This window comes from Erpetoichthys calabaricus, chromosome 3 (genome assembly GCF_900747795.2).
Source record: "Erpetoichthys calabaricus chromosome 3, fErpCal1.3, whole genome shotgun sequence".
Taxonomy (NCBI): Eukaryota; Metazoa; Chordata; class Cladistia; order Polypteriformes; family Polypteridae; genus Erpetoichthys; species Erpetoichthys calabaricus.
In genome coordinates this window covers 102,118,862-102,140,130 of record NC_041396.2, presented here as the reverse complement: position 1 = coordinate 102,140,130, position 21,269 = coordinate 102,118,862, and the positions used below count along the sequence as shown (strand labels likewise).

At 37.8% G+C, this 21,269-nt stretch overlaps 1 protein-coding gene across 2 annotated transcripts in view; it reads right to left on the bottom strand.

Moving 5' to 3' along the window:
* tpd52l1 (tpd52 like 1) overlaps window positions 1-18,083 on the bottom strand; it is a 54,292-nt gene extending 36,209 nt beyond the window's left edge. The window contains exons 1-2 of one of the 2 annotated variants that reach the window (XM_051925656.1): window positions 17,896-18,083; window positions 690-805 (exon numbers count right to left, since the gene is read on the bottom strand). In XM_051925656.1, coding sequence (XP_051781616.1) covers window positions 690-805; window positions 17,896-17,914 — 135 coding nt within the window. In that variant the 5' untranslated portion in view covers window positions 17,915-18,083. The remainder of the gene's footprint in view (window positions 1-689; window positions 806-17,895) is intronic. The other variant, XM_028797247.2, reaches the window with a different exon arrangement.
* Between the last annotated feature and the right edge of the window lie 3,186 nt (window positions 18,084-21,269).

Genomic DNA, 21,269 nt, shown 5'->3' with positions numbered 1-21,269 from the left:
GATTGGCTCCAGCAGACCCCCATGACCCTGTGTTCGGATTCAGCAGGTTGGAAAATGGATGGATGGATGGATTATCTATAAACATGCTTACTTATTCCTTAAGTATGGAAAACACCAGAACTAGGCAAAGCCCACTGGCAGAAGAGATGGAGATGACCTGAGACTACAAATTCCCGATGAGGAACTGGAGACAGTGAAAGGGTATAAAGTGCCTAAGTTTTCACAGTCATTGTGTTGTCATCCCAGCTTTTATCAGAAACAGCAGACTGAAACTTTCTTTTCATGCAGTATCACCACATAAGCCAGATTTTAGCTCTGGTGAGTTTTATATGAAAACTGTTTATTGGTTCAGTTAGGGCAGCAGAATCATAATCCTTCAGTTTCTTTTAGAAGTCTTTTAGAAAGCCATTTTAAAAGAGCAATTAAATGACACATATAAAACAAACAATTTACTGGAATAAATACAATGAACAATATATTTTTACACTTTATTCTACCATACATTATGAATAGGTAACTCCAGAAAAGGATAATCTTCATATAAATTACCTTAACAATAACAACACAATTACATTGACAATCATGTTACATTATTTTTAAAATGTTTCCTTTTCTTTTTCATAACCTCTTTAACACAGTACTTCTCCGCTGCGAAGCGCGGGTATTTTGCTAGTCTTCATATAAATTACCTTTGCCAACTCCATCTCCATCAGTTCTCGTTCTTCTTCAGAAACTGTGTTGCCAAGGTCAATATCTAAGACTGCATCTTCATCAACTTCTTGAAGAGGCCTTGTCTCCAGCAGACCTGATAAACACAAAAATTGAAATTAAAAAATTAAAAAAAAAATTAAACCATAACACATATTTAATATCAATACAAGAATGTTTACAAAGACATTTTATATATGTATGTATTTGTACATTTTAACTGCCATTTTGTAAATTAAAAAGAATACAACAAAATATGCAAAAGTAATATGAAAATGCAGTGAAACAAGAAATGCATTCATAAATGAAGCACAATATATTTCCATCTTATATTAATCATCACTGCAATATCTAAATTATTAAAATAATGACTCCACAAACCCTTGCTGCTTCATGTTGGTTATGTCACTTTTCAATTTTGGAGCAATTGTAGTGTTATGTGTCAAATGCATCTTTATACTTGAGTACCCTTTGTGGGTGTAAATAAATAAGAAGAATGAAGGCAGCACTCATCCAGGGCTGCTCATCATTTTATTTTATTTTTTGGAATCTTTTAATTCTCACTGGCAACACGAATTAGACAATCTACAAGTCTCAGACCTAAAGTTTAAATCCGAACAATATATTCAATCTCTTTTTGCTGTTCCATTATTTCACAGAGTAATAATTTCCGTTTGTTTGCACTAATGCAATCTTTCCCATCCTTTTTTTAAGACTTTGGAATTTTCGTACTTCCATTATCTCTAACCTTCTGTACATGTGTACCGCACCAAAATTTTTGAATTCTTTACGACGTTCTGCTTTGTTATCTACTCTTTGTTCTTTATTTCCAACAACAGAAATGGTTAAATTTCCGTTGTCGCGGGACGTATAACATTTCTCGCGTTATGAAGGGGGGGGGGCTGAACACACGCTAAGGCAATGCGGTCGGATAAGCTGCTGGCTTGCCGTTCTGCTAGTCGCGCTGCACGTCGATCATTCAAAAGCCTGTACAGCAGATGTCCTTTTGTCACTTCGCGTCCCTGCTGCTCACGTTGTGAAGAGGGGGACGGGCTGAACGCACGCTAAGGAGATGCAGTCAGATCATCTGCTGGCTTGCTGCTGCTGGCGAGCTGTGTCTTCTGCTTGTCTCGCTGCATGTCAATCATTTAAAAGCCTGTACAGCAGCTGTTCTTTTGTCTCACTACCTTGTCTCGCGGGACGTCAAAGTGTCTTCCAAGAAGATCACGTCTCATCTCCCTCCCAAGATTTTTTTTTTTATAATAGACATTGTAATCTGAGACAGGGAAGAACAAAAGTAACAGCTGAAATATCCCAGTTCAAACATCATAGCAAAACGTGATTGCTTGACCTTCGTGTTGAAGATAAAATATTGCTGTGCTTCTTGGATCAGTCATACAAATTTCTGTATATTTAAAATTGTTCATAGTTTATTCATTCATTCATTCAACAACAACTTTTTCATTTCAGGACAGGATCGTACAAGGCCAATAGCATTGGATGCAAAGCAACAATTACACAAGAATACACACACAAAATAATATACAGACACAAGAAATTATCAAGAATTGTCAGCATGAATGACTGTACACCAAATAACAATCTGTAAATGCAACAAATTAGAATACCTGACCAAATCTTCCAATAAAACTGTGCTAAATTTTGAATTCTTATCGATGCCAAATGACCAGGTACTATCTAGCTTATTGTTAAAAATTAATCCATAAATAAATAAAAAAATATAAAGCACTGTGCCAGAATTTCATCATAAAAGTTTAATTGAGACAAAAATACACTTGCACTAATGCTCCATTACACCATACTTATTCTACATATGCTTGTTGTGACTGATTTTATCCACAATACTGTACAATCATTTTAAACCAGCTGAGTAAAGAGAAAAAAAACATAACAGAGAAGGAATCAGAAGTGTTAGAACATTTTTCCATCCTCATCACATGTGATCTCTGACAGAAAAGCCTAGTGATTTTGTGCTTAAAGCCAGTATAAGAGCATAATTCCACATCTCTATTAAGACTGAATACAGTAACAGTCCCAAATCCTTATCAGCCATCAGACCTGAAAGATAACTAATGCATATTGTCGTCGTTGGTGTACGCAGATTATTTCATTTGTGTGGAAGGAGCAACAGTGAGAAACTGCAAGAGCGCCAAAGCATATCAGTACCTCCAAAAGAGAAAAGTCAGTCTAGTTCTCATTCATTCAGTAAACGGCATGGATATGGTATTATTGAATGCAGAGATACAGTCCAGCCAGACAAATAAAGGTGAGCACCACTCAGCATGAGTGATCATTCATACATCAGGAGAAATGGCTGAATATGCCTGCATTGCTATCCAAAGAATGTTTTGCAGCCATGCTGCTGTAATTTTATTGAAGATAAACCATTTTTTACGCTAGGCCTGTGATGTGCTCTTCATTTGTCCATTTTCTAACATGCAAACCAACTTCAGAATTAAAGCATATAAGCACCAATCTAGGTATTAGGTGGTTAGTGCATGCCAACATATTGCCCTTACACAGCTGAAGTCACTCAACTCAATAAAAAAATTGCACAATTTCGGGTATAAATGGAAAATACACAATAACACAGAAAGAACACACAAATTTTACACAGTACATGATTCTAACATTGGATAGTGCTGAAGCTGTCCTCTGTGAAACCAGGATTTTGCCGAACAGCACGAGGCTGGCAAACCACTGAAACAATATTTCTATAAATAAAGTGTCTAATTTACAGTAGGACTCTGCACTTATTTAAAACATGGGCATCATTGCCAAGTAATTTTTGCTGGTAGGAATGTTCTCCATCGGCTTCCCCCCACCCCACAATGTTAAAGCAACAGGCATTCAGCTGCCTTGCTTGGTTTTTCAAATTGGTCCATTATGGCAGAGATGGCATCTATTCTTATGTTTTAGCAGTGGATGATGACTACAGTTGATTAGCAAATTTGCCAAAGAGTTTTTTCTTAAATATGCTGTGTTCACCAGTGACCTTTTTTTGCCAAATATCTTTCTGCAAATTTGCTGTCCCCAGAGCCCCATGATACTATGCAAGGTCAGCATGACGTCACCGAGCTGGATAAGGTTGACCCTAATAATGGGTGATATATGGAGGAATATTTCATACAAAATTAAATAAATAAATGTGCAAATAAATCAGCGTGTCATGAAATGCAAGCATAAATAAATGTGTCACAAAATATGTTTTTTGTTACTTACTTATTTAATTTTATGCTTAATATACCTCCAAGTGCATCATGAAATATGGCTTGAAATAAAACTGTCCTGCGGTGGGTTGGCACCCTGCCCAGGATTGGTTCCTGCCTTGTGCCCTATGTTGGCTGGGATTGGCTCCGGCAGACCCCCGTGACCCTGTGTTCGGATTTAGCGGGTTGGAAAATGGATGGATGGAATAAAACTGTCACTTTCACCCATCAAAGTTGAGAGGGTGGGCTCTAGCACATACTGTGTTTCGATTGATGAATCTTCTTCTGTAGATTGATCATGTCTAATTCAATATATCAGGGCGAAAGATGGAAGTAAACGAAATAGCACAAGAATTAATTGGAAAAATGCCTACTACTACTACCAATGAAATGGTAGTAACATATAAAAAAGATCATCATGCACAAAGCAGGAACCACACCTGTACCAGTTCACTGCAGGACACATAGGAATAAACTGTCAGATAAGGCAAAGTGATTCAGCATCCACATCCTGTTATGACATACAGCATTTCTCAAATTACAAATTGGACTTAAATCAGTGTGGCACTAATGAAAAAGGCACAGGAGTCCAAAACCACATTAGGCTGATCACGTGATAGTTTTGTAACAGAGACCACTGCACTGTCACTGGGTTTTTAAAATACAACTGCTACCGTAAATGTTATTACCTTTTCACAAGCCTATAAGGCCTTTAATAGTGGGTATTTTATTAATAAAGTTTAAAAGAATAGGATTTTGAAGTAGGTGACTAAGCTTATACACATCTGACTCTTCTACATTAGAAGGAAAGAGGAAACTGGGAAGATTTGGGGGAAAATGAGCAGCCTACATCTCATCCCATCACCGTACTTCATACATTCTAATTCAACTGATTAAAAAAAAAAAATCTATTGAGAAGTTTGAGAAAGGGCACAACTAATTGGCTATTTTTAATAATAAAAAAAAAAGTCTGAATCTAGGTATGTTGCAAAAACAGCAAATACAGTACATCTAACAAGTGTTTTACCTTTCATCTACTGTGTGTGTGTGTGTGTGTATATATATATATATATATATTATATATATATATATATATATATATATATATATAATAAAATAAATAATGCAAAGAGTACGCAACACGTGTTTCGCCCTTATTTGGGCTCACCAGGCATACACACTCCACTGCATCCCCTCGCAGGGATCAAACCTCAGACGTAACCACCCATACAATCAGATTGTGTTTCAGGCTACGAATGCTATGAATGTACTCACTCCGATCTCCAGGCTGTCAAATAAACGAACCACACGCCGTGGCACAATGTAAAGGGGCTTCGCCGCTGACGTCCAAGGTTCGATCCGCATACTGTTTGCATTATTTGACAGTAAACTATGTAACATTCTATGATCTGCTTCTTGCAACTGAGAGGGCGTGGCGGATGTTTGCTGACTTGCAGACCAACCACATGCGTTACATGGTAGGTAATCACCCATACAATCAGACTGTGTTTCAGACTATGAATGCTATATTATATATTTTTTACCTGCATTATTATCAATCTTTAATTTAATATTGTTTATTGTATCAGTATGCTGCTGCTGGAGAATGCGAATTTCCCACTGGGATTAATAAAGTATCTATCTATTTATATATTATATATATAGTGCATCCAGAAAGTATTCACAGCGCATCACTTTTTCCACATTTTGTTATGTTACAGCCTTATTCCAAAATGGATTAAATTCATTTTTTTCCTCAGAATTTTACACACAACACCCCATAATGACAACGTGAAAAAAGTTCACTTGAGATTTTTGCAAATATATTAAAAATAAAAAAATTGAGAAAGCACATGTACATAAGTATTCACAGCCTTTGCCATGAAGCTCAAAATTGAGCTCAGGTGCATCCTGTTTCCCCTGATCATCCTTGAGATGTTTCTGCAGCTTAATTGGAGTCCACCTGTGGTAAATTCAGTTGATTGAACATGATTTGGAAAGGCACACACGTGTCTATATAAGGTCCCACAGTTGACAGTTCATGTCAGAGCACAAACCAAGCATGAAGTCAAAGGAATTGTCTGTAGACCTCCTAGAAAGGAATGTCACAAGGCACAAATCTGGGGAAGGTTACAGAAACATTTCTGCTGCTTTGAAGGTCCCAATGAGCACAGTGGCCTCCATCATTCGTAAGTGGAAGAAGTTCGAAACCACCAGGACTCTTCCTAGAACTAGCCGGCCATCTAAACTGAGCGATCGGAGGAGAAGGGCCTTAGTCAGGGAGGTGACCAAGAACCCGATGGCCACTCTGTCAGAGCTCTAGAGGTCCTCTGTAGAGAGAGGAGAACCTTCCAGAAGGACAACCATCTCAGCAGCAATCCACCAATCAGGCCTGTATGGTAGAGTGGCCAGACGGAAGCCAATCCTTAGTAAAAGGCACATGGCAGCCCACCTGGAGTTTGCCAAAAGGCACCTGAAGGACTCTCAGACCATGAGAAAGAAAATTCTCTGGTCTGATGAGACAAAGATTGAACTCTTTGGTGTGAATGCCAGGTGTCATGTTTGGAGGAAACCAGGCACCACTCATCACCAGGCCAATACCATCCCTAGAGTGAAGCATGGTGGTGGCAGCATCATGCTGTGGGGTTGTTTTTCAGCGGCAGGGACTGGGAGACTAGTCAGGATAAAGGGAAAGGTGACTGCAGCAATGTACAGAGACACCCTGGATGAAAACCTGCTCCACAGCGCTCTTGACCTCAGACTGGGGCGACGGTTCATTTTTCAGCAGGACAACGACCATAAGCACACAGTCAAGATATCAAAGGAGTGACTTCAGGACAACTCTGTGAATGTCCTTGAGTGGCCCAGCTAAAGCCCAGACTTGAATCCGATTGAACATCTCTGGAGAGATCTTAAAATGGCTGTGCACCGACGCTTCCCATCCAACCTGATGGAGCTTGAGAGGTGCTACAAAGAGAAATGGGCGAAACTGGCCAAGGATAGGTGTGCCAAGCTTGTGGCTGTAATTGCTGCCAAAGGTGCATCGACAAAGTATTGAGCAAAGGCTGTGAATACTTATGTACATGTGATTTCTCAGTTTTTTTTATTTTAATAAATTTGCAAAAACCTCAAGTAAACTTTTTCCACGTTGTCATTATGGGGTGTTGTGTGTAGAATTCTGAGGAAAAAAATGAATTTAATCAATTTTGGAATAAGGCTGTAACATAACAAAATGTGGAAAAAGTGATGCGCTGTGAATACTTTCCGGATGCACTGTACAGTGATCCCTCGCTATATCGCGCTTCGCCTTTCACGGCTTCACTCCATCGCGGATTTTATATGTAAGCATATTTAAATATATATCGCGGATTTTTCGCTGCTTCGTGGGTTTCTGCGGACAATGGGTCTTTTAATTTCTGGTACACGCTTCCTCAGTTGGTTTGCCCAGTTGATTTCATACAAGGGACGCTATTGGCAGATGGCTGAGAAGCTACCCAGCTTACTTTCTCTCTCTCTCTCTCTCTCTCTCTCTCGCGCTGACGTAGGGGGGGTGTGAGCAGGGGGGCTGTTCGCACACCTAGATGATAGGGACGTTGCTACCTTCTGTTTACAGCTGCTTCCTGAAGGACATGCTGCACGGTGCTTCACATACTTAAAAGCTCAAAGGGCACGTATTGATTTTTGACTTTGGCTTTTAAGTATGCGAAGCACCGCAGGTACAAAGCTGTTGAAGGCGGCAGCTCACACCCCCTCCGTCAGGAGCAGGGAGAGAGAGAGAGCCAGAGAAAAACAAACAGCCCTATTGATTTTTTTTTTGACTGCTTGCTTTGTTCTCTGTCTCTCTCCTGACGCGCACTCCTTTGAAAAGATATGTTTGCATTCTTTTAATTGTGAGACAGAACTGTCATCTCTGTCTTGTCATGGAGCACAGTTTAAACTTTTGAAAAAGAGACAAATGTTTGTTTGCAGTGTTTGAATAACGTTCCTGTCTCTCTACAACCTCCTGTGTTTCTGCGCAAATCTGTGACCCAAGCATGACAATAGAAAAATAACCATATAAACATATGGTTTCTACTTCGCGGATTTTCTTATTTTGCGGGTGGCTCTGGAACACAACCCCCGCGATGGAGGAGGGATTACTGTATATAATCCAACATCTGTCTGTATGCCTGTTCACTTTTCACAAGATAACTACTTAATGGATTTAGATCTGGTTTCTTCTATAATTTGCTTGAACATTCCGGTTGATTTTGCGACTTCTCTCATCACACTATGTATCATAGTTTGCTTGCGGTACCTAATTATTATTGCGAATCCAAGAGACAAGCAGCGGGCCAAGGGGACAGGGGAGGGTCCCTCTTCACTCACACGCCAGCCTTGAGGGGTACCTTACCTCTGCTTAGCTAGCGAACGAGAGAACTACTTAACTGATTTGGATCATTTTTTTCTAGAATTTGCTTGAACATTCCTGTTGATTTTGCGACTTCTCTCATCACGCTAAGAATTATAGTTTGTTTGCAGGACCGATATATTCGCACTAAGTTGAGTCAGAGGGGAGGGGGTAGCGTGACTTCAGGAGTAGGGAGCAAGGCAGGGCCCTCCTCACTGTCCTGTTTCATTACTACACAGGCAGAGCCGAGGGATACGGCTTGTTCAGTATAAAAATGATGTGCATCTTCAGAGTGAGAATTGTACATAAGCTGGGGACAAAATTAGTGTTAGCCTGTGCCTAAAAACACTGCTGTCTGACAACTAATTTTGATAACATTTACAATTTGATGGGAATCTAAAATTTAATATAAAAAGTTGAGATGAAACGCAGCCCTACATTGTTATCAGTACAGGCCTTTTATAGAACTCTCTTTACAGAGACAGCTTAGTTTGATATGTAGCATGACAAAAGCATGCCATTAAAAGCATGTAGCAACAAAACCATGCCAAACAAGGCATTTTGCTTGTGGTTTGTTGCTGTAGGTTTCCCAAGCCAAGCTCTATCTTAGTTGCAATACAGTAGAATAATTAGAGCCAAAGTCAGCAAGTTTTAGAATGTGGTAAACCAGAGATTTAAAAAAAAAATGAAATCAGGGAAACAAAGTAATTTGTACAACAGGGAAAAGCAAAAATGAAAATTGCACATAATATGCACAAAAAGCAAGATAACGGCTACAACGTGAAAAAGACAATAATGTAAGGTAATATGCTTGGTCCACCAAGTTTGTAAGTGCCAATGTAAATCAAGTTTTGTTGCTGTATGTTTAAATAAAAGACACCTACAAAAATATAGAACAGGTAGTAACATTTGCATATTCGTTTGATGAGAGCAAAAATGCAAAACTTTGCTGAAAGTATAATAATGATAAGTTCATATCTATTATATGATAGATGCATGAAAAACTTTATTCAAGAGAATTTAATTATTTCTGTAAAAAGAAGCGTAGCAGGTCAGTTAAAAAAAATCACTATTTCCCAAAATGTACAGTATATTGTTGAGAAGGCACATGCTTATGGCATTTATTTATTTTACATAAAAGCTGATAAACTGGATTAGTTTGGAGCTGTTATCAAAGGAATAAACTTATGGCACTTGGGACCAATGGACTAAAATGCTAATGTATCCAAACTAAAATACCATCATCAGCCAGCTTTGCTGGGTGTAAATGTTTGCAAAATGGCTCAAACTGGCATAATTATATGATGAAGTAAAACAGTTTGTATACAAAACACATTCTTTTAAGGGGGTTACCATGTTTTAGTCACAACAGTCCTTGGAACAGAAGCAACCCTGTAATTCACAGATACTTATACAATTCTTGTAGGCCGACCCTACTGCCTTCTAATCACTGTAACAAACACATTAAAGAGAAACGATGCTAACAATAGTATTCATAAAGGAAAATATGCTGAATGCAAAAGAGAACTATTTGCAGTTAAAAAAAATGACTTATACACACACAAACAAAAAACCTCCAGATACTCTTGTAATTATGACACTTGATACAAAGACATAACCACAAGAACACTATTTGCAACATTTGGTTGTAAAAATTAGTTTTTTAATAATGTTCACAATAAGTATTAAATAATTAAATAGTGCTGATGAGGAGAAATATTAAGATTTAACAAATGAGCAGACTTTCAAAGAAAAAAAGTCCTTCCAGATAACCCTGGCATACTGTCCTCCATGATGTACTTTTCACTGACTCTTCTAAGGCATTGCTTCTCAAAGTAGCCTTTTTATCCAAATGATTTGCGTCCTTGTTTCATCTATACAGTGAGTACTTGGCTAATTAGCAATTTGATCAACTACAACAGTTTGTACCAAAAACTGTATGCCCTTACTTCTGCAGGTGCATTTTTTGTGTGTTACCATTTCACCTTCAAGTTCTGTTTAAACAGCAAATTAGATCATGATTCCATCAGTTTTTAGAACTACTGACACTAGCCCCAAATCGTATCAGACAAAGAATGAGCCATCTAAAAAGCATTGAACATAACTTAGATTAAAATGTGTTTAAAAAACAGAAAAGTGCCTCAATCAAAACAACTTTGTGGCACTGCTACAAACTTAGGAAGCCATTTGCAGCCTAGTATGTGTTGCCTGTTATGACAAGCAAGGATGGAGGCTCATGCTGGATATCACATATAGAAAAGACAGCTTCAGATCAGATACAAAGCCTTCTATGTTCATCTTGAAAAGTAACAATATGAATGTTTGTCAAGAAAAGAACACTTTTTAAAGATTATGTAGCTCTTTTAAAGGTTTAGTTTTTACTCTACATACAGTAGTATTAAACTTTGTTAACTTTCTTTTTTGATTTAACGTAAAATCATGAGAGAACTGGACATTGTAAAAGTTAATATTGTTTGTGGCTGTCATCACTCCTGTCAAACAGAAAATGGATACTATTAAGATCATTCTGCAGTTAGGGATATTTGACAAATATTCCTTCTACTAACATATGCACTTTTAATCCTGCTTAGGTCTGCTGTTATAGCTTGTAGCAGATAGGCGCGTTGTCCACCTCTCGAACCCTCAGGTACCACTCTTCAGACCAGGTGAAAATATAACAACTATTTATTTTGTTGTCATACAGTGCACAAAGCACTCCTTCCACCACACTCATATACACAATAAACAATTCTCTCTCTAACTCTCCTCCTCGCCCAGACACTTGCCACCCTTCCTCCCAGCTCAGCTCAAATGTCTGGGCTCACCCAGAGTCCTTTTATAGCCCCTGACCCGGAAGTGGCCCCAAGCCAAACCCACAAGTCTGTTTTCCTTCCGGGTCAGGGCAAAGTCCTTTTCTTCATCCCGGGAGCACATCGCTTCTTCCAGTCACGTGACTGGGATGCACTCCCGGGTTATAGGGCATGCCAGAGCCCACTAGCCCCCCTACAGCGACTCCTGGCGGCCCCCAGGGTATCCAGCAGGGCTGTGTCAAAACACTACAAAGTCCATGAGGCCCTGCTGGAACTCGGGGCACAAATATGCTGTCCGGAGGGCTCCTCCTAGCGGCCTGGGGGTGACGACCGGAGTCCATAGCCGGTCGCCTGTCACAAGCTACATATTGTTCATGTACCAATTGTGAAGTAATGCACAGTAAATTATTTCTAAGCACACTATGATTTTACAAACTGTGTGGAAGGATCAGCCTCGACAAAGACAGATAGATGTTGACTCACAATGTCCATATGCACACAAGTTTATTTTCTTCCTTCTTTATACACAGCACAACACAGTAATCCCAAATAACCACGATAAAGTCAGTCCTTTGCTGTTCTTCCTCTCTACTTTTTTTCCGTTCCTGCTGCCGCCGCCGCCGCCTCCTCTCCACCTCCCAGAATGGAGTGAGGCAGCCCCTTTTATAGTTCACCCGGATGTGCTCCAGGTGCACCCTGACAATCTTCCTACAGCACTTCCTGGTGTGGTGGAAGTGCTGCATGGGCACCCAGAAGCACTCCAGGTGTGCCTGGTTTCTCTTCCACAAGTACTTCTGAGTGTGGCAGAAGTGCTGCAGTGCAGGGCTCCGGAATTGTCCAGGCACCCTCTGGCGGTGACCATGGGCCCCAACAGGGTTGAGCTTCCGAGCTTCCAAGTTTTCAAGCTCCAATCCCATGACCCCGGTGTAATCCAGGGGGGCCTCCCCCTTGCGTCCAGGGAGAGATATTGCCTCTCTCCCGGTCCTTCCGTTCTCCAGGCATCTCGGACGGGTAAAGGTCCCAGCCATCCACCACAACTGTTGAAAAAGTCTAACATTACGTTTCTAATTATTTACAGAAATGGTCCTCACATTTGACACATATATGATGAGATTACATACACCCATCAAATGCCTAGAGTACAGATTTAAAAATGCCCACTAGGGCGTTAATTTCTACTCTTGCATTACAGTAAGTCATGGTCATTATTACAAACAGTTTAGGTAAATTATATTTAACATGTTCTATAAGAAATTAACAATTTACAAATTCTACAGGTATCAGTGTACTGTGTTACTTTAATTAAAAGATGCAACATTATTTTACTGGTGATGATCTGGCAATTTTATTGGATCATAAGTGGTCAGTACTTTCCACTGCAGGTGTAGATGAATATGGAATTGTAACAGAATGGAGAATGCTAAAGAGCTCAGGGTATATCAAGTGGGTGTAAAGGTCCATTATAAATATTGAAACAGAAAAATAACAGATCAGTATCACCAAATAATAAATAAAGTCATAACTTAAGTGAAGAGATACAGAAACTTAACTTCATTTAGATATCATTTTAAGAGTATTTTTAAGAGAAGAAATGCATACAATGTAATTCAGTTAAAGATACACTCAGATGACCAGCACTGCAAGACAGTCTTTGAGATCCAAAAGAGTTCAAAAACTGGCAAAACATGTTCACAGGTATCACAAGCAGAGCTCCATAGGAGTTTATGGTAAAAGTTAGTTTTCATTAATTGAAAATGGAATTAGAGATACCGTACAGTATATGCAAGTCTAAGTCTGACTAGTCATAAAATAATTGTAGATGTTAAAAATAGTAATGAGCACAAAATCTTAAAGTTAAAATGACTTCTCCTCCCCACTAACTTTTTTCCCCCCAAATCTCATGTTGCATACGTAGGTGCACCAAGAACCTTCTTACACACTATGACTGAAACATACGTCAAAAGTTAAACAAGGACCAAAAGGTATTTTAGGTTTCCTTTTAAGCTCTCTGGATCTCAAAATGGCATTAATTAATAAAGACTGCATAGCTTACGGCATCTACATTTCAGGCATGATGACCCAGGTCTAAAAATGAGACGATAAAATACATTTCCTTTCACATTTCTCTTAAAACAAAGGCACAGCATTCCAATTTATAGTATAGGGAAAGACACAAACCTGAATTATATCAATTCCTTCGTGTGAACTTTTTACCATATAAAACAATATGAAAAAAAAAAAAAAAATCAGTCTTTAGAGCAGTGATACTTTAACAAGATTCAGTGTGTGTCGTTTTCTGCCAAAAGCAATACTCATATCAGAGCTTTCAATATTGTCCATTTCTGAACTTCTAATGCTTATTTTTAGAACATTTTCACCTGTTTAAATGAAATGTGAAGTAAAACATTTATCAAGCTATGTATTTTGCCTGCGGTGGGTTGGCACCCTGCCCAGGATTGGTTCCTGCCTTGTGCCCTGTGTTGGCTGGGATTGGCTCCAGCAGACCCCCGTGACCCTGTGTTCGGATTCAGCGGGTTGGGAAATGGATGGATGGATGGATGTATTTTGCATTAAATACACATTTGAGGTGTAAGAAGACTGCTCTTTTTAGTTAAAAAGTACATACTTCAGGCCCTGATTGACATGATATTCGGTGTCCACCGGGAATGTCCGGAGGCCAATCATAGTAATAATTGCTTAGACAGAGTAAAAAGCAGCATTAGATAGATAGATAGATAGATAGATAGATAGATAGATAGATAGATAGATAGATAGATAGATAGATAGATAGATAGATAGATAGATAGATAGATAGATAGATAGATACTTTATTAATCCCAGGGGGAAATTCACATTAGTATTCACAATTATTAGTATTAGTATTATTAGTATTCAGAAATTCACAATTCACAAAATTACATTTACTGAAAGTAAGCCTTGAATAAAATAAAAATAATGTGCCGTTTTTCATTTTATTTTTCACCTTGTTCGTTCTCCTAAAATGAATGCTGATTGTTTCAACTGATTTGCAGTAACTTAAGGAAATCTATATAGGCAAATGTAAGCAGAAAGAGCAGCAAATGTATGTAAATTCAGGATGTCAGATGACTAAAAAGGAACTCCACTCCAAAGAGGAAAAGAATACTTCCACTGCAGAGTACAATTACAGTAAGAAAAGATGGCTATTATGACTCTCATAGTGTAAACTTATCACCTGTTTAAAGCCAAAGAATAATCTGAAAGAGAATACTTTAAAACATCCTTACCTAATAACTAAAAAGCATCTTATGCTTGAACCTAAGGCTCTGTGCAATAACAGCAGGTACTCTGTAATGCTACCAATATAACCAGTGTATATTTTAATTTAAAAAGGGCAGTTTATTGAATTGCCAACATGCCTGCAGATGAGGACAAATAACTGGAGGAGGTCCACATATCCTAACAAACCCACCTTAACAACCAAGTCTAGAATGAATGTAAAAGCCGAAATCTGTGATAGAGACAAAAATACACTAAATTAAATCAGGCTATCAGGAAAAGCAGTTTTCTTAAGTTCAACCTCAAGGTCACCTGTGGCTGCAGTTTCCCACCTCCCTTCCTTCCAAACTGTTTCACAATAAGAAAGTTTTACTTTTAATTGACCTCACTGTTAAATTAGCTGTCTTTTTCATTTTGTCACATTTTATATTCAGCAAGATACAACAAGGTTAAATATACACTTTGATGAAATGAGGAAATATTTATGTTTTGACATATCTTGATGGTTAACTCTTATTTTCTTTATAATTGACTTGTTTTGGATTGTGTTTATTGTGCTCTGTTCATTATATTTGAATACTGACAATTAATGACAAGCATAGAAGAACACAATGCCATAAATAACCAGAAATTTAAGAATATTAAAAAGCAAAAAGGTATTATTGTGCACTCAAATTCCTGATTCATTCAATAAATAAAAAATACCATAGCTGGTTTGTAATTTCTGGATGGATACAAATTAATTAATTATGTAAAACAAATTGGCTGGAATGAAAGCTTGCAGCCACAGGGGACATCCAGGACTGAAATTAAGAACCACCGAGTTAAATGTTTATTTTTTTTAACTATTAATTACAGGATTTTATAATAAAAGCAGCCTAATAATAGCCTGCTCTCTAGCTTCTAGATGCAGGGATCCGTTCTTCCATGTACAAGAAGACTGGCTGCTCAGAACAGTACCCTGCTCCATTTATCCTAAACCAGAGTAATCCACTTTTAGGGTCACAGTGCAACAATTCAATAATATTAGAGTCTAGACCAATGTAGAGTCTCAAGCTAATTGAATAAAAATCCAGACATACTGCAAAAAACACATTAAACAAAACTCTACAAAAATCAGTGCACAGAGCAATTAATACTGTAATTCAAATCCAATCTCCTGGAGCTGTAAGGCAGCACCATAATTCCAACAAAAACAAAATTGAAAAAACATTTATGAAGCAAAAAAATAAATCATATCTATCCATCCATCCACACCTCCTTTAAACTAGTCTTCTATCCAGTTCAATTTGATGGCAGCTCTGGGTACAAGGTAGGAATTAAACCTGCCAGTCATTCAGAGGGGGTATTCATGCACACCACAACATTCACTCCTATGCGGTCCATTAGGAGCTGACAACTAACCTAACTTGCTCATCTTTTGAATGTTGGTTAAGAAATAATCGTAAAACACACTAAGAGAACAGGCAAACTCCACAAAGCCAGTAGACAAGCAGAAATTCAAACCTAGGACTCTGGATCTGTGAGGGAGAGTCACTTTTTGTACCACCATACTGCACCTAAATGTAATATGAGATTTTAAACAGTTGAATGAACAACTCTTTACCAAATCTACAAAATGTGTGAAACAATTAAAAAAAGAAGAAATAAGGCATTACAATGAAAAAATACATCTCAGCTGTCCTCTGTGCATAGCTAACTAAAATGAGACAAAAAAATAAAACTTGGCATTATGTGTTTGTATTAGAATGGGATCAACCAGATACCACACCAACAGGCTGGCCTCACTAAAACATTTAATCCCTCTGAATGCAACCTGACCTAGAATGGCTGCAACACACACACACACACACACACACACACACACACACACACACATCAAAATGCCTCTGTGTTCCATGTTCTATGACATTTGCAACACAAGAAACAACACAAAGGAAAATGATTAAACAGACTAAGACAAAAAATTCAGTCTTAAATATACAGTAGAAATACAGATCACAACTGACTGAATGGGCACAACCAAAACATAATTCATAAATAAATGCATAGTCATCAACTCAAAAGAGAAAAAGGAATATCCTCTAAGTGAGCAACTTCCATATTTACCCAAACCTAAAGGTTACAGGTTGAGGAGAAAAAGATGATATTCAAATATCACACAAAAATCATCTCCAGCTGCAATTCTTTAAACTTTTATTTACAATTCAAATACATATAGATAACATTTTATACAAGTAAACATATGGCAAACAGTACAGTAATTTTTCATATAAGAAACAAAGACTATGTTCAGGTATACCCTGGGACATCTCGGCATTAAAAACAAGCTTTTTAAAAGCCCATCTTGTTACAGTATCAGCTTATCATATCTGTTTAAATATTAACCTCCACCATGGAAATGTATCACTTTGTAAGTAAAACGTAACCTAACCTCACAAGAAACAAAAACAAACAAAGAAAGAACGAACATGCTTTCTTTTTGTTATTTTTCTTTTTAATCCACATGTGGATCCACAAGCAGATGGTGAAGTAATTAGAGGATAGAAATAAATTGAGAAAAGTTAAAGGAAAACGTTCATCAGTTTCAAAAAGCGGTTCTTGTGTTGATAAAATGAACAAAAAAAGAAAAAAAAGGAAATAGCAAATAACCGTCTTCCTTGATTCGCAAATGAAAATACCAGATTCAGCACAAAATTATATTTAAACATTAAGTGTATATTAAGTGTGGCGTAATGACTAAAGCAAGGCTATTTATTAAAACCTTAAGGAAGACTTTTTCATACTACACTACCATGAGAAAGTAACGTAATCGCTGTGTGTTTCGCTGTACTCGGCACAGTGTTCTCTACTGGATGACGACATATAAAACAAAGTTGCATACTGCACAGATTTGGCGTAGCCCCTGGCATTAACCGGATAATAACATAAGTTGTTTTTTTTTTTTTGCCGGCATTCTTTTTTATTTCTCCTGATCAGATGCTTTCGTAACCAAAGCAAAGTGGAAACGCAAATGCAGAACCACACTTTATAAAGAGACTTTCACCTGGTAGGCAGCTCTCTGATAAACATGTCACTTTCAAGAACCGAAAGTTAGTCTCTTCTGTCGACTTTTCTGGAATCCGCACAGTGCCACATTTTACCTTTTCGGAAGAACGGTCACGACTGTAGTGAGTTAGTCCCGGCAATGTTGCACCTTATGTGACCCCCAAACTTGAGGAATATGAAGGACGGCCATCAAAGGTTCGCCTCACAAGTCTTTGGATTAGGTTTAATTAAAGTTCCAAAAATGCAAAGCTTTATGATCGCGTTTCACTCCAACAAGGCTCACTCGAAAAGCCATATTCCGCCTACAACGAAAACTCAACATGTTCCACCTCAAGCCATTAACCTAAAATTAAAATTGAGATCATTTGCAACCTGCAACCTTCACTGCGGCAATCAGTAAACGAGAATTTTAAACGGTACATGCAAAAAGTTTCACAGGACAACTTCTTACCCTGTTGTTTAGCCTCCATGTCAGTGTTTTCTCCTTAAATAAGTGAATCTGTATACTGTAAATTTAAATGCAACAAATGTTGTCGTACTAGGCAAAATCCTCACCGTCTGTTCTTCCCAGTTTTTTTTTATCTGTTTACTTCTCTCAGCTGTTTGTCAAATACGACGTCGCGTAATTGGCGGACATTCGCACTAAAACATCCAATAGGAGATAAAGTTATCCCACTCTTACCCACCTCCCCGTGAACCCCGTCCATAACCCCACCCCTTATCACCGCCCATAACCCCACCCCTTATCACCGCCCCCCATGCTGTGACGAGTTGAGCGGATGAGCGAAGGACCGGCAAAATGGGAGGCATGTGGTGAAGCGCGTGACCGACGCGAGCCGCTTAATGAAAACGAGGGTAAAAACAAAGCCTAAAAAGTACGAGCGGTCGGGTCGATGTGTGCAGTGCTAAAAACACGTCGGAACTGTCCATATTCAGGTTTGAATGAAACTACAGAAAATGGATAGAGAAATATGTTTTATAAGATTAAACGCTTAGACTTGGGGGACAGAATCATAAAGGATGATGATTTTTATGGTTTTATCATTTATTTTCAAATATCTGAACAGGACAAAATACCAGAAGGGACGAATGTAAACTGCAAGTCTAGCAAGATGAACAGATTTCTCCAGTAAAGAGCCTCCTCATGGGACATCAATGACACAGGATCCAAAAGGAAGTAGCTGTTTGCTGATGTATTATTTATTCTCTGTATATTAACCTTCCCTTCAAATAAATACATTAGTAGGTTTTGATATTGCATATTATGACCAGAACACAGCAAAACTCAGGCATTCATTCATTCTAGTTGTAGGCACAGTACATTCAGTTTATAAAGATGATTATCCAGCCCTTCATTTTTTGAGCAGCTTACAGTTCAGGATCAAAACGAGATTAACATATTCAATTAATTAATGAACAAAATGCCAGTCCATGGCGAAGGAACATTTGTACACACACCCACACTCACTCAAAGAAGGCCTGTATGAAGTTGCCAATTAACTTAACATGTCATTTTGTGAAGTAAACACAGTGAGAACATGCAAACTCCACACTGGCAGTACCTTTAAATGAGACAAGCCATCATTGTTTTATGCAAGACGTTCTAGAATGCATAAGCAAGGAAAATTAAAAATGGGAAGGACCAACAAACATAACTGTAGATAGGAGTGGATTGAAAGTAACAGGCAATAAATAGCATAATAGAGTAGGAAAATAGGAAGCAGCAGCCAATGCAAAATTGATGGTAAATGCTTATATAATTTAAACATTATACTTGATAGATCCTCAAGGACAGACCTCAAAAGACAATTCTATATATATAAGTATTCTGGGTTTTAAGTTATCAAGTTTTAAGATGATTCAGCATTATGTAGCAAGTCAGCATAGATGAAAACATTTGGTTAGGCACTTTGCAGCAGCATTATCAATTTTCTCTAAACCGTTAGTTCTTTTTACAGAAAGATCATTCAAAAGGTAATTGGTGATAGTTATTGTTAAGGATGGCTAATAGACTGAAAAGTACTAATGCAAATGTTGAGCTGAAGGAGGATCGAGATATATGGTAATAGGAAATTAATCTACAATGGCTGTAATATTTTTATTTGCCTGTTTTTTCATCTCGGTAAGCAGCGCACCTGACAAGTAAATTCATGAAATTATTTAACTGCCTCAGAGTGCCTCATTATGTTGCACAGTTACCTGGGTCAGATAAAACAAACATACTATTCTATTTAAAAAAAGTAATTTTGGAAAACAAGTACATTTTGGAAAATGAGCTGTTAGTAGAAGAAGAAAATTATCTAATTTACAATACAAAATCAAAATTAGGTTGAAGGATGAGATACCATGACTTAAATGATATTTTATTTTTCTCTGTAAAAAAATGTTTTTGAGATGTCAGATGATACATACTGTATATATAGTTTACATTACACACATAAAGAAAGCTGTTTGTTTTCCAAAACCCTTTTTCTACTACTCAATTTTTTTATCACTTTTATCTGTCCAGCATTGACTCTTACCTTGTGCCTAAAGCTGCTGGAATAGACAGCAGCCCTTCATGATCCTGAAGTGGATAAGCAAGTTAGAACAAGAATCGGATGGATTGGATTTTCTTTACCTGTTTAATGAGAATGAAGGTGCTAAGTTTTTTTTTTTTTTATAAAGTTGTAAAGTTACACATTTACTTCAGCTTGGCCTACAGGTAAAGTGGTTAGTGTTGAAACCCATGCCTGGTCACATTCTGTGTTGAGTGTGTGTGGTATCTCCATGTCTGCTGTCATACACATGCACTTGGGAGACAACTTAAAGGTGCATATAACTGTAACTACACTCCCAATCAGGGGTTGGAGCTGTTGCCTAATGCCATTTCTCTTTCTCACTCTGCAGAAAGCAGTGTTTTACAGTCACATCTCCAATGATGTCACTTCCGGTTCACAAACTCCTGAACTTGCCTCTTCTGGTCCTCAAGATTGAAAACTGGCTCCACCACCATCTTGGAGTCAGTCAAATGGAGACTTGTGTCTGAAAAGACATTTTTGATTTTATCGATCTGGCAGTTATATGGGGTTCACTATGGTGCCCCAAATCTTCATCAGTTTCTGTTGTTGTTCTTATACTGCATAGGTTTTCCTTCCACATCACCAAAGAAATGTATTGTAGATGGGTTGTCTCCTCTAAATTGACCCATATGTGATTGAGTACCTGTGTTTGCTTTGTGATGGACTGGCAGCCTGTACAGGGTTGTGTTCTGCTTTGCTCCCAAAGTTGATATGATTGGCTCCTACCACCTGCAAACCTAAATTTGATTAATTATATTTGAGAATGTATGCATGCCATGTTCAAAGTGATAAATGATTCAGGAAGGGCTGAATCTTGTTTTGCTTTTCTTTTCCCTTGACATTTGTATTTTTCTTTTGTTTTGTCTGTATTGATTTCGAACTAAATGTTATGTTATTATGTTTGACTGAGTAGTATGCAGTTGTAATGTTCTGCTCTTTAAAAATGAAACACTAAAGTATTTTTAAAAATAATTGTAGGCTTAACTGTTTCTTTGAAATATTATTTCCAAAAAAAGCATGATCAGTTTTTATATCCTGTCGTAAGATAAGGACTACATTACAGTAAATGGTTACTATGATTTAAAAGTTTTCATAATATGTTAATAAGGTTATCATTTAAGAATTCTTAGGTTTAGCATCAATAAACATTTCTTATGCTGAAATGTAAGTAAATGATAAAGTTTCATAAGCCTGGTATAAATATTTTAGTATGTAATGGAAAAAATTGGTAAGACTCACACTGCTAAAGATAAAAGCAAAGTAA